Source organism: Bufo bufo, chromosome 2, assembly GCF_905171765.1.
Source record: "Bufo bufo chromosome 2, aBufBuf1.1, whole genome shotgun sequence".
Taxonomy (NCBI): Eukaryota; Metazoa; Chordata; class Amphibia; order Anura; family Bufonidae; genus Bufo; species Bufo bufo.
Window position 1 is genome coordinate 1,019,606 of NC_053390.1, and position 13,287 is coordinate 1,032,892.

The 13,287-nt window shown below is 50.0% G+C and overlaps 1 protein-coding gene across 1 annotated transcript in view; it reads right to left on the reverse strand.

The window, feature by feature from the left end:
* Positions 1-13,287, reverse strand: part of NPR2 (natriuretic peptide receptor 2) — a 239,603-nt gene that overhangs the window by 17,311 nt on the left and 209,005 nt on the right. Inside the window, exons 9-14 of the mRNA XM_040420641.1 lie at positions 11,861-12,016; positions 11,539-11,707; positions 11,307-11,453; positions 5,327-5,450; positions 5,176-5,244; positions 4,746-4,920 (exon numbers count right to left, since the gene is read on the reverse strand). Of these exons, the coding sequence (XP_040276575.1) occupies positions 4,746-4,920; positions 5,176-5,244; positions 5,327-5,450; positions 11,307-11,453; positions 11,539-11,707; positions 11,861-12,016 (840 nt within the window). The remainder of the gene's footprint in view (positions 1-4,745; positions 4,921-5,175; positions 5,245-5,326; positions 5,451-11,306; positions 11,454-11,538; positions 11,708-11,860; positions 12,017-13,287) is intronic.

The window sequence follows — 13,287 nt, forward strand, 5'->3', positions numbered from 1 at the left end:
TCGGTGAAGGATGTTTTTGCAGGCAGGCTAAGTCAGTTTTGCCTGCAGTTGTGTTCAGTGCTTCAGTTCTTCCATCCGGATTGTATTTGTTGTCATCTGTTTTTCATGCACATGAAAGAAACCCTGAAAAATAGCAGACAGCATCTAGCAACCATCAGTGGAGAACAGACTGTACACAGATGCAGTCCGTGGGCATCAGTTTTTTTCACTGACCCATTGACTTGAATGAACCGGTCTGTGACAAACTCCCCTCTTTTGAGTTTGCCACGAGTACTTGGAGAGGACTACTTGCCAGCCTCTTACCATGTGATTACGGTCCCATGTTGAATGCACCAGTTTTATGCAATAGCTGCATAGTTATATAAGTTCATGTATTTTGCTACCATGTGGCTAATGGAGTCTTGCCTCTGTCCTTGGGAGATAAGTGGATCACTTCTCAATTGTCTCCAGGACAAAAGACTGTGTAGAACCGGTTTTGGACAGAAAAGCCATGAGTACAGCCAGGCCAAAGAGACTTTTACTAACTTTTGAATTCCTGGCCTAATTCGTGCCATTTTGGGATGTGTTAAATGTCTATGTGTATTGTAACGGGTTGGACATTGTATATTTGAGTAAGTGATGTCTGTCCTATTGTCTCCCCGTGTGTATTGGCGATTTCCCTTTGTCCTGAGAGATAATGGAATTACACCTCGGTCGTCTCCAGGACAGAGGACATTGTGTATTGTCCTGCCTTGGATAATTATGTTAAAGGGTTTCTGTCACCCCACAAAACTCTTTTTTTTTTATAATATGTAAATGAGGGCTCTACCAGCAAGTAGGGCGTCTACTTGCTGGTAGCCGCAGCAGAAAACCGCCCCCTCGCCGTGTTGATTGACAGGGCCAGCCGTGATCTCCTCCTCCGGCCGGCCCTGTCAGTAATTCAAAAATCGCGCGCCTCTGGTCATTCGACGCAGGCGCTCTGAGATGAGGAGGCTCGTCTCCTCAGCACTCCCTCAGTGCGCCTGCGCCGATGACATCATCGAAAGAGAAGACGTCATCGGCGCAGGCGCACTGAGGGAGTGCTGAGGAGACGAGCCTCCTCATCTCAGAGCGCCTGCGCCGAATGACCAGAGGCGCGCGATTTTTGAATTACTGACAGGGCCGGCCGGAGGAGGAGATCACGGCTGGCCCTGTCAATCAACACGGCGAGGGGGCGGTTTTCTGCTGCGGCTACCAGCAAGTAGACGCCCTACTTGCTGGTAGAGCCCTCATTTACATATTATAAAACTTCGTTTTATAAAGAATCGGCCGCATGAAAGTAAGTAAGAGCATTATATTCTCCTATATCGCGCTATGAGGAATCTAACTATCCAAAAAAAAAAATGAGTTTTGTGGGGTGATAGAAACCCTTTAACCATTGTGTACCATAATTATATCACAGGCAGAGGGGAGGATGTTATGTGGGTGGTAACCTTTGTGTTATTGGTTAATGTATGTTTATTGTGGGTGTCTCCCTTGCATGGGAGCAGGGGATAAAATTAATTGTATGTTTTGAGTGCCTGTGGGCTTCCAGTAAAGTTTTCCAGCATTCAGCTTTGGCTCATGTATGGCCTTTTTGGCGATACCAGCGATAATAGCAATTTATTGCTCTGTGGATTATTTGGCGGTGCTATTACATGGGAAGAAGGGAATACTAGACGGTGACACGGATGATACCGTCACAACTGGTGGCAAGCAGCGGGATTTTCCCTTCTTTTTCCCTGCACAGAGGATTCAAGAAAGGCACTAGTGTATGGTGCATGGAGGGCAACGCTGGCACTCTTGCAGCGACCCTGGCTTTGAAGGAGCTCAAGGGACAGAGCTAGCTACCGGGCCGCGTTCCTATCCACAGCAACATAGAAGAGGAGTTTCTCTGGAGGTTGCAGCAGTACTTGGCCCAACAGGATGGGCCTGTATCAGAGGAGGGCATAATGGACTTGAGAGATGCCACTCGAAAGGGGCTGTGGTATGACGCCTTAGAGGAGGTACAGCGGCGGCGGAGAGAGAGCCTTCCCGGTGAGGAACAGAGGTTCCAGGTACTCGTGGCCCTGCGGTCACCCTTCCTAGGAAGGCAGCCCTTGGCTGAGTGGGTGACGGAACTGTGGAGCCTGATTTAGAGGGAGTTGTGGCTGGACAAAGCGTACCGGGCACTAAAGTGGTATGCCACCCAGCGCAACCCATGGATGACTAACCACTATCTGCCGGAGGGAGAGGATTATGATGGTCCGGGCTTGCTGTGGGAAGCCTTTAAGGAGGGCGATGACTTTGGATGCCCCGCAGAATGTCGGTTCTGGGACATACACGACATCAGGGAAACCATGCTGGACCTTCCCCGAGCGGACGACCTTGGACCAGACCTGATTCATCTAGTTACCATGGAGTGGGAGCTGGAGCAGATCTACCGTCAACTGTTCAACCTAGCTCAACCACCATCCCTCAGCCCAGAGGATTGCCTGGAAATTATACCCTCTTTTGCCCAACCGACCTCAGAGGTGAGCAACCTCATAGACTTGTCCTGGGAGGACCTACAGATGGCAGGTGGAGATGGGATCGAGGTCTCTCTACCAGCCCTACAGGGATGCTGGGCCGCCTGCCCAGATCTCCAGCGGCAGTGCATATCACAGGGAGAGGAGACAACCGGTCTCTCTCCCCAGCGGTGACCTGAGTTCCAGGGGGAGGAGATGCTGGGTCCCTCTGCCCTACAGCAACCAGAGTCCTGGGGAGGAGAGGCAACCGGCCTCACCTTCCAACAGCAGCCGGAGATACCAGGAAAAGGGGAACCCAAACCCCTCTACACGGGCGCAGAGGAGACCATGGGCTCTGTGCCAGTCCTACAGGGATGCTGGACGGTCGGTCCAGATCCCCAGCCATCTCCGCAGGGATACCAGGAGGGGGAGGTAAGCGAGCCCTTCCCAGCTACTTCCCAACCGAGTTCTGGGGGCAGGGGATGAGCCTGCGATACCCACTGATCCCTCCAACCGACTTCTGGGGGCAGGGGATGAGCCTGTGATACCCACTGATCCCTTCCCAGCGGAAGAGCTGGCACCCGGTCAGAGCGCCGCTAGCCTCTGCTCCATCGACCCCCCTTGTTACAGGGCTGGCTTGCACCCCCCTCACCCCAGCAGAAGAGCTGGCATCAGGGCAGAGCGCCGCTAGCCTCTGCTCCACCGACCCCCTTGTTACAGGACTGGCTTGCACCCCCCTTGCCCCAGCAGAAGTGCTGGCATCAGTGCAGAACGCCGCTGGCCGCTGTCCCCCAAGTAGCCCCAGCGGTTTGCCTAGCTGCACCAGGGAGACTGAGGATGCGGAACCGTTTCACCACCACCTGAGACCAACAGACCAGTACTGTCCCTGGTGGGTGAGCTACCCTGTTAACTATTTACCGTGGGTGGGCAACTCTGCTAATGTTTCTTTGTGGGTGGGCTTCCCGACTAATCTAGGTACTGACCGACAGGAGGACAGATACCTGTTTAGTCTTAACCCCAAAGGGAAGATATGTGACAAACTCCCCTCTTTTGAGGTTGCCACAAGTGCTTGGAGAGGACTACTTGCCAGCCTCTTACCCTGTGATTACGGTCCCATGTTGAATGCACCGGTTTTGTGCAATAGCTGCATAGTTATATAAGTTCATGTATTTTGCTGTCTTTTGCTACCATGTGGCTAATGGAGTCTTGCCTCTGTCCTTGGGAGATAAGTGGATCACTTCTCAATTGTCTCCAGGACAAAAGACTGTGTAGAACCGGTTTTGGACAGAAAAGCCATGAGTACAGCCAGGCCAAAGAGACTTTTACTAACTTTTGAATTCCTGGTCTAATTCTTGCCATTTTGGGATGTGTTAAATGTCTATGTGTACTGTAAAGGGTGGGACATTGTATATTTGAGTAAGTGATGTCTGTCCTATTGTCTCCCCGTGTGTATTGGCGATTTCCCTTTGTCCTGAGAGATAATGGAATTACACCTCGGTTGTCTCCAGGACAGAGGACATTGTGTATTGTCCTGCCTGGGATAATTATGTTAACCATTGTGTACCATAATTATATCACATGCAGAGGGGAGGATGTTATGTGGGTTGTAACCTTTGTGTTATGGGCTAATGTATGTTATTTGTGGGTGTCTCCCTTGCATGGGAGCAGGGGATAAAAGAAATTGTATGTTTGAATGCCTGGGTGCTTCCAGTAAACGTTTTCCAGCATTCAGCTTTGGCTAATGTATGGACTTATTTGGCGATACCAGCGATAATAGTGGTTTATTGCTCTGTGGATTATTTGGCGGTGCTATTACATGGGAAGAAGGGAATACTAGACGGTGACACAGATGATACCGTCACACGGTCCTTCGGGAAAAAAAAAGGGATGAATATAGAAGATGGCTGAGCGGGAAAGACAGACATTGCATAGAGCCATTGAAATGAACGGGCCTGGGTTCAGTCTGGATGTGAGATAAGCCTAATGGTTAAACAGATCAACTGGCAAATCTGCTAAATTCTAATCGCTGAATCCGTTTTCTCGTTTCCAGAGACAGCTTTGCGTGTTCATGACCCTCACAGCAGGAAAACCCGGAGCCAGATGGATGACACAAAAAATGGCGCCAAGCAGAGGATAACTGGACATACGTGGGCATGGAATGGTCCGAATTCCTGGAGACACCAGTCTTGCAGCACACAATCACGTTCCGTGGATCAGCCCAATAGAGAGCAGATCATTAGAAATCACACCATGTCTGAATACCTGTATGGATTCCTATTCGCAGATGGAGCTGTGTGTTCGGTCTGTGCCGGATCTTGAAGGTTTTCACAGTGTCCAGGAGGGCCAGGGACATACGCGCAATTTCTCGTGCATGCAACTTCCCATTCCGTACTGGTAACCCTGAAACCACCATGTATGCGTCACCGATGGTCTCCACCTGTGGAGATAGTCCTTTATGTAAGCAGACAGAAAAGGCTGGGCAATATGAATATGGGCCCAAATGGAGAACTGTACCTACAGAAACAGTGAGGGCTCTGGGACAAGACCACCACTGCCACCTGAGGGTATTGGGGTGGGGTCTGTATCTTTACTGCTGGCAGGAGCTTGGATGGGGCCTAGGAATAATGATCATCTTAAAGTGGGGAGCACATCCCCTTCAGAAGAGTCCATCAGCCACAGTCCAGTCTCTTACCTTGTAGACATCGAAGTTGTCTATTATAGCATCGAAACACGTGTACAGGTCATTCAGTAAGGTGACCACCTGAGGAAACACAAGCAGGCTGGTAAGAAATACTTCCATGTATGTACAGATAGAACAGTCACGTGATGTATGTTGGGGTTACCTGCATGGGCGTGCTCTCTGCAGACATTGAGGTGAACCCCACAATGTCACTGAAATAGATGGTGACGCTGTCAAAAGCTTCGGCCTGGACAGTCTCTCCTCTCTTCAGCTGCTCAGCCACTGAACTGCAGAGATAAGAGGCTCATGAGCGCATCTACCCCCAAGACGTGTCCTGCAGATGAAGCCCCATGTCTGCCAACACCAGAGATCTGCTACGTGTGGGCTCCATATTGTGTCACCACGTGTGCTGTTATCTCAGGCAGGACCGGCAGCTCTACAGGAAAACTCTACGCCAGGGATCAACAACCTCCGGCACCCCACAATGCTTCACTCAGTTCTGTGGGAGTTAAAAGAACAGCCAAACACGTGTGCATGCTGGGACTTGTAGTTTCACCCCAGCTGGAGTGCCGAGGGTAGCCGATCCCTGCTCTACGCCATCAAAATGAGTCAAATGCAATTGTGGAAATCTACGCAGTTTGACAGACGTTCCTGACGTGACGGACCTTTGTTACACTCTTTTCAGGAAGCCTGTAATATAAAGCAGCCACCAGAGTAGAACCTGACGGCAGGCATCACATCCAGATGTTCCTCCGGTGGTGGCTTCTGGTAGGAAGTGGCTTTTCCTATCATATGGGTGAAATTGACTCATTTACTTGCATTTGATACATTTTGAGTGCCACTGAGTGCTACTTTGTTAAATGGTGTTATGTGAAAGTACATTGTGTCATAAGATTGTGTGCGTTACCACATGGTGTTGTTACATTGTATCATATTGGGTGCTTATCACATAGTACTGTATTCTTACATTGTATCACATTGTGCTGTGTTAGGTCACATGTTGCGTTTTTCCATATTGTGTTACACAGTTTTGGGGTTTTGTGTTTTAGTGTAACCAGAGGTCTACTTTAGATGAAGCACTGTTTGCAGTGTGATCAGTGGCTAGCGTAGATGATTCACTGGTTGCAGTGTGATCAGTGGGCTAGCGTAGATGATGCACTGGTTGCAGTGTGATCAGTGGGCTAGCGTAGATGAAGCACTGGTTGCAGTGTGATCAGTGGGCTAGCGTAGATGATGCACTGGTTGCAGTGTGATCAGTGGGCTAGCGTAGATGAAGCACTGGTTGCAGTGTGATCAGTGGGCTAGCGTAGATGATGCACTGGTTGCAGTGTGATCAGTGGGCTAGCGTAGATGATGCACTGGTTGCAGTGTGATCAGTGGGCTAGCGTAGATGAAGCACTGGTTGCAGTGTGATAAGTGGGCTAGCGTAGATGATGCACTGGTTGCTGTGTGATCAGTGGCTAGCGCAGATGATGCACTGGTTGCAGTGTGATCAGTGGCTAGCGTTGATAAAGCACTGGTTGCAGTGTGATCAATGGGCTAGCGTAGATGATGCACTGGTTTCAGTGTGATCAGTGGGCTAGCGTAGATGATGCACTGGTTGCTGTGTGATCAGTGGGCTAGCGCAGATGATGCACTGGTTGCAGTGTGACCAGTGGGTTAGTGTAGATGATGCACTGGTTGCAGTGTGATCAGTGGCTAGCGTAGATGAAGCACTGGTTGCAGTGTGATCAGTGGGCTAGCGCAGATGATGCACTGGTTGCAGTGTGATTAGTGGCTAGCGTAGATGATGCACTGGTTGCTCTGTGATCAGTGGGCTAGCGTAGATGATGCACTGGTTGCAGTGTGATCAGTGGCTAGCGCAGATGATGCACTGGTTGCAGTGTGATCAGTGGCTAGCGCAGATGATGCACTGGTTGCAGTGTGATCAGTGGCTAGCGTTGATAAAGCACTGGTTGCAGTGTGATCAATGGGCTAGCGTAGATGAAGCACTGGTTGCTGTGTGATCAGTGGGCTAGCGTAGATGATGCACTAGTTTCAGTGTGATCAGTGGGCTAGCGTAGATGATGCACTGGTTGCTGTGTGATCAGTGGGCTAGCGCAGATGATGCACTGGTTGCAGTGTGACCAGTGGGTTAGTGTAGATGATGCACTGGTTGCAGTGTGATCAGTGGCTAGCGTAGATGAAGCACTGGTTGCAGTGTGATCAGTGGGCTAGCGCAGATGATGCACTGGTTGCAGTGTGATTAGTGGCTAGCGTAGATAAAGCACTGGTTGCTCTGTGATCAGTGGGCTAGCGTAGATGATGCACTGGTTGCAGTGTGACCAGTGGGCTAGTGTAGATGATGCCCTGGTTGCAGTGTGATCAGTGGGCTAGTGTAGATCATGCACTGGTTGCAGTGTGACCAGTGGGCTAGCGCAGATGATGCACTGGTTGCAGTGTGATCAGTGGGCTAGTGTAGATGATGCACTGGTTGCTGTGTGATCAGTGGGCTAGCGTAGATGATGCACTGGTTGCTGTGTGATCAGTGGCTAGCGTAGATGAAGCACTGGTTGCAGTGTGATCAGTGGGCTAGCGCAGATGATGCACTGGTTGCAGTGTGATCAGTGGGCTAGTGTAGATGATGCACTGGTTGCAGTGTGATCAATGGGCTAGCGTAGATGAAGCACTGGTTGCTGTGTGATCAGTGGGCTAGCGTAGATGATGCACTGGTTGCTGTGTGATCAGTGGGCTAGCGCAGATGATGCACTGGTTGCAGTGTGACCAGTGGGTTAGTGTAGATGATGCACTGGTTGCAGTGTGATCAGTGGCTAGCGTAGATGAAGCACTGGTTGCAGTGTGATCAGTGGGCTAGCGCAGATGATGCACTGGTTGCAGTGTGATTAGTGGCTAGCGTAGATAAAGCACTGGTTGCTCTGTGATCAGTGGGCTAGCGTGGATGATGCACTGGTTGCAGTGTGACCAGTGGGCTAGTGTAGATGATGCACTGGTTGCAGTGTGATCAGTGGGCTAGTGTAGATGATGCACTGGTTGCAGTGTGATCAGGGGGCTAGTGTAGATGATGCACTGGTTGCAGTGTGATCAGTGGCTAGCGCTGATAAAGCACTGGTTGCAGTGTGATCAGTGGGCTAGCGCAGATGATGCACTGGTTGCAGTGTGATCAGTGGGCTAGTGTAGATGATGCACTGGTTGCAGTGTGATCAGTGGGCTAGCGTAGATGATGCACTGGTTGCAGTGTGACCAGTGGGCTAGCGTAGATGAAGCACTGGTTGCAGTGTGATCAGTGGGCTAGCGCAGATGATGCACTGGTTGCAGTGTGATCAGTGGCTAGCGTAGATGATGCACTGGTTGCAGTGTGATCAGTGGCTAGCGTAGATAAAGCACTGGTTGCAGTGTGATCAGTGGGCTAGTGTAGATAAAGCACTGGTTGCAGTGTGATCAGTGGGCTAGTGTAGAGGATGCACTGGTTGCAGTGTGATCAGTGGGCTAGTGTAGATGATGCACTGGTTGCTGTGTGATCAGTGGGCTAGCGCAGATGATGCACTGGTTGCAGTGTGATCAGTAAGCTAGCGCAGATGATGCACTGGTTGCAGTGTGATCAGTGGCTAGCGTAGATGATGCACTGGTTGCAGTGTGATCAGTGGCTAGCATAGATAAAGCACTGGTTGCAGTGTGATCAGTGGGCTAGCGTAGATGAAGCACTGGTTGCAGTGTGATCAGTGGGCTAGCGTAGATGATGCACTGGTTGCAGTGTGATCAGTGGGCTAGCGTAGATGATGCACTGGTTGCAGTGTGATCAGTGGGCTAGCGTAGATGAAGCACTGGTTGCAGTGTGATCAGTGGGCTAGTGTAGAGGATGCACTGGTTGCAGTGTGATCAGTGGGCTAGTGTAGATGATGCACTGATTGCAGTGTGACCAGTGGGCTAGTGTAGATGATGCACTGGTTGCAGTGTGATCAGTGGGCTAGCGCAGATGATGCACTGGTTGCAGTGTGATCAGTAAGCTAGCGCAGATGATGCACTGGTTGCAGTGTGATCAGTGGCTAGCGTAGACGATGCACTGGTTGCAGTGTGATCAGTGGCTAGCGTAGATAAAGCACTGGTTGCAGTGTGATCAGTGGGCTAGCGTAGATGAAGCACTGGTTGCAGTGTGATCAGTGGGCTAGCGTAGATGATGCACTGGTTTCAGTGTGATCAGTGGGCTAGCGTAGATGATGCACTGGTTGCAGTGTGATCAGTGGGCTAGTGTAGATGATGCACTGGTTGCTGTGTGATCAGTGGGCTAGCGCAGATGATGCACTGGTTGCAGTGTGATCAGTAAGCTAGCGCAGATGATGCACTGGTTGCAGTGTGATCAGTGGCTAGCGTAGATAAAGCACTGGTTGCAGTGTGATCAGTGGGCTAGCGTAGATGAAGCACTGGTTGCTGTGTGATCAGTGGGCTAGCGTAGTTGATGCACTGGTTGCAGTGTGATCAGTGGGCTAGCGTAGATGATGCACTGGTTGCAGTGTGATCAGTGGGCTAGTGTAGAGGATGCACTGGTTGCAGTGTGACCAGTGGGCTAGCGTAGATGATGCACTGGTTGCAGTGTGATCAGTGGGCTAGCGTAGATGATGCACTGGTTGCAGTGTGATCAGTGGGCTAGTGTAGAGGATGCACTGGTTGCAGTGTGACCAGTGGGCTAGCGTAGATGATGCACTGGTTGCAGTGTGATCAGTGGGCTAGTGTAGATGATGCACTGGTTGCAGTGTGATCAGTGGGCTAGTGTAGATGATGCACTGGTTGCAGTGTGATCAGTGGCCTAGCGTAGATGATGCACTGGTTGCAGTGTGACCAGTGGGCTAGTGTAGATGATGCACTGGTTTCAGTGTGATCAGTGGGCTAGCGCAGATGATGCACTGGTTGCAGTGTGACCAGTGGGCTAGTGTAGAGGATGCACTGGTTGCAGTGTGACCAGTGGGCTAGCGTAGATGATGCACTGGTTGCAGTGTGATCAGTGGGCTAATGTAGATGATGCACTGGTTGCAGTGTGATCAGTGGGCTAGCGTAGATGATGCACTGGTTGCAGTGTGATCAGTGGGCTAGCGTAGATGAAGCACTGGTTGCAGTGTGATCAGTGGGCTTGTGTAGATGATGCACTGGTTGCAGTGTGATCAGTGGGCTAGCGTAGATGATGCACTGGTTGCAGTGTGATCAGTGGGCTAGTGTAGAGGATGCACTGGTTTCAGTGTGATCAGTGGGCTAGTGTAGTTGATGCACTGGTTGCAGTGTGATCAGTGGGCTAGCGTAGATGAAGCACTGGTTGCAGTGTGATCAGTGGGCTAGTGTAGATGATGCACTGGTTGCAGTGTGATCAGTGGGCTAGCGTAGATGATGCACTGGTTGCAGTGTGATCAGTGGGCAAGCGATGATGATGCACTGGTTGCAGTGTGACCAGTGGGCTAGTGTAGATGATGCACTGGTTTCAGTGTGATCAGTGGGCTAGCGCAGATGATGCACTGGTTGCAGTGTGATCAGTGGGCTAGTGTAGAGGATGCACTGGTTGCAGTGTGACCAGTGGGCTAGCGTAGATGATGCACTGGTTGCAGTGTGATCAGTGGGCTAGTGTAGATGATGCACTGGTTGCTGTGTGATCAGTGGGCTAGTGTAGATGATGCACTGGTTGCAGTGTGATCAGTGGGCTAGTGTAGATGATGCACTGGTTGCAGTGTGATCAGTGGGCTAGCGTAGATGATGCACTGGTTGCAGTGTGATCAGTGGGCTAGCGTAGATGATGCACTGGTTGCAGTGTGATCAGTGGGCTAGCGTAGATGATGCACTGGTTGCAGTGTGACCAGTGGGCTAGTGTAGATGATGCACTGGTTGCAGTGTGATCAGTGGGCTAGCGTAGATGATGCACTGGTTGCAGTGTGATCAGTGGGCTAGTGTAGATGATGCACTGGTTGCAGTGTGACCAGTGGGCTAGTGTAGATGATGCACTGGTTGCAGTGTGACCAGTGGGCTAGCGTAGATGATGCACTGGTTGCAGGCCCTGGTTCCTGAGGGGAGCCAAAGCTTCCACTACACATAAGATTTGCTATAAATGCACCTAACAAGGTGCCTTGTCCGGATTTTGTATTGGGGCCCAGGTCTGATGTACTCACTGCGGCAGGATCTGATAGAGCAGATTTTCTGCCTTGCGCTTCTCCTCCAGGTACGCTTGTGTCCTCTCCTCTACTAATTTCTCCAGATTGTTTGCATATTGCTCCATGCGAGACAGTAAATTATCCAGAATGCTGCTTGTGCCCTCCCTGTAACACATGAAAGACATGAAGCAGAAAAGCCCACTGCCGGGAGTAGAGAAGACCACCCCACCAGCGTTCCACAAGGGCTTACTTGTTGAACTTGCAGATGTACATCTTAATCTGGTTGAATTCAGGTCTCTCCAATGGGTCCTCCGCCCAGCACTTCTCCATCAGGATGCCAAGCTCTTCACTGTGACAGCTGATGTCCACTGTTGGCCGGAAATATGGTCGCTGTCCATTTCTGACCTTCTGAACAATCTCTGAAAGGAAGTAATGTGCAGACCTAAATACAGGTAGAATGTGGGAGGGTGACCTCACCTGGTCTCCTGAAACACATACTACAATTTGAGGCCCCTTGACCTCTAGCATCCCCCAGTTACAAGCCCTGAACATGAGAGGTGACATGATATTACCCTTTGGACTGAGGTCCATGCCCTGGATGTAAAATGCCCCATTTCTCAGTGCGATTTCCTGCAGTATGATCCCAAAACTGTAGACATCACCTTTCTGAGTGCCTTGAGGCGGGGGTCTCCCCATACGTAACAGCTCAGGAGCCGTCCAAAGCTTCTCTGTATAGAACAAAGAGAACAGGTGTCAGGTGCACAGAGACCTTACAATGTGCTGTATATCATTTACATCCTCAGTGAAGAGCATTAAACAGGACTACCCTTCTATTCAGTGCAAACCAGTGTTTAATCTCTGCTACATTGTTTCCAAGTCTCCGCCTTCTCATCATCTCTGCTACAGTATTACCAAGTCTCCGCCTTCTCATCATCTCTGCTACAGTATTACCAAGTCTCCGCCTTCTCATCTCTGCTACATTGTTACCAAGTCTCCGCCTTCTCATCTCTGCTACATTGTTACCAAGTCTCCGCCTTCTCATCATCTCTGCTACAGTATTACCAAGTCTCCGCCTTCTCATCATCTCTGCTACATTGTTTCCAAGTCTCCGCCTTCTCATCATCTCTGCTACATTATTACCAAGTCTCTGCCTTATCATCATCTCTGCTACATTGTTACCAAGTCTCCGCCTTCTCATCATCCCTGCTACATTGTTACCAAGTCTCCGCCTTCTCATCATCTCTGCTACATTGTTACCAAGTCTCCTCCTTCTCATCATCTCTGCTACATTGTTACCAAGTCTCCGCCTTCTCATCATCTCTGCTACATTATTACCAAGTCTCCGCCTTATCATCATCTCTGCTACATTGTTACCAAGTCTCCGCCTTATCATCATCTCTGCTACATTGTTACCAAGTCTCCGCCTTATCTTCTCTGCTACATTGTTACCAAGTCTCCGCCTTATCATCATCTCTGCTACATTGTTACCAAGTCTCCGCCTTATCATCATCTCTGCTACATTGTTACCAAGTCTCCGCCTTATCATCATCTCTGCTACATTGTTACCAAGTCTCTGCCTTATCATCATCTCTGCTACATTATTACCAAGTCTCCGCCTTATCTTCATCTCTGCTACATTGTTACCAAGTCTCCGCCTTATCATCATCTCTGCTACATTGTTACCAAGTCTCCGCCTTATCATCATCTCTGCTACATTGTTACCAAGTCTCCGCCTTATCATCATCTCTGCTACATTGTTACCAAGTCTCCACCTTATCATAATCTCTGCTACATTGTTACCAAGTCTCCGCCTTATCATAATCTCTGCTACATTGTTACCAAGTCTCCGCCTTATCATAATCTCTGCTACATTGTTACCAAGTCTCCGCCTTCTCATCATCTCTGCTACATTGTTACCAAGTCAGCGCCTTCTCATCATCTCTGCTACATTATTACCAAGTCTCCGCCCCATCATCATCTCTGCTACATTGTTACCAAG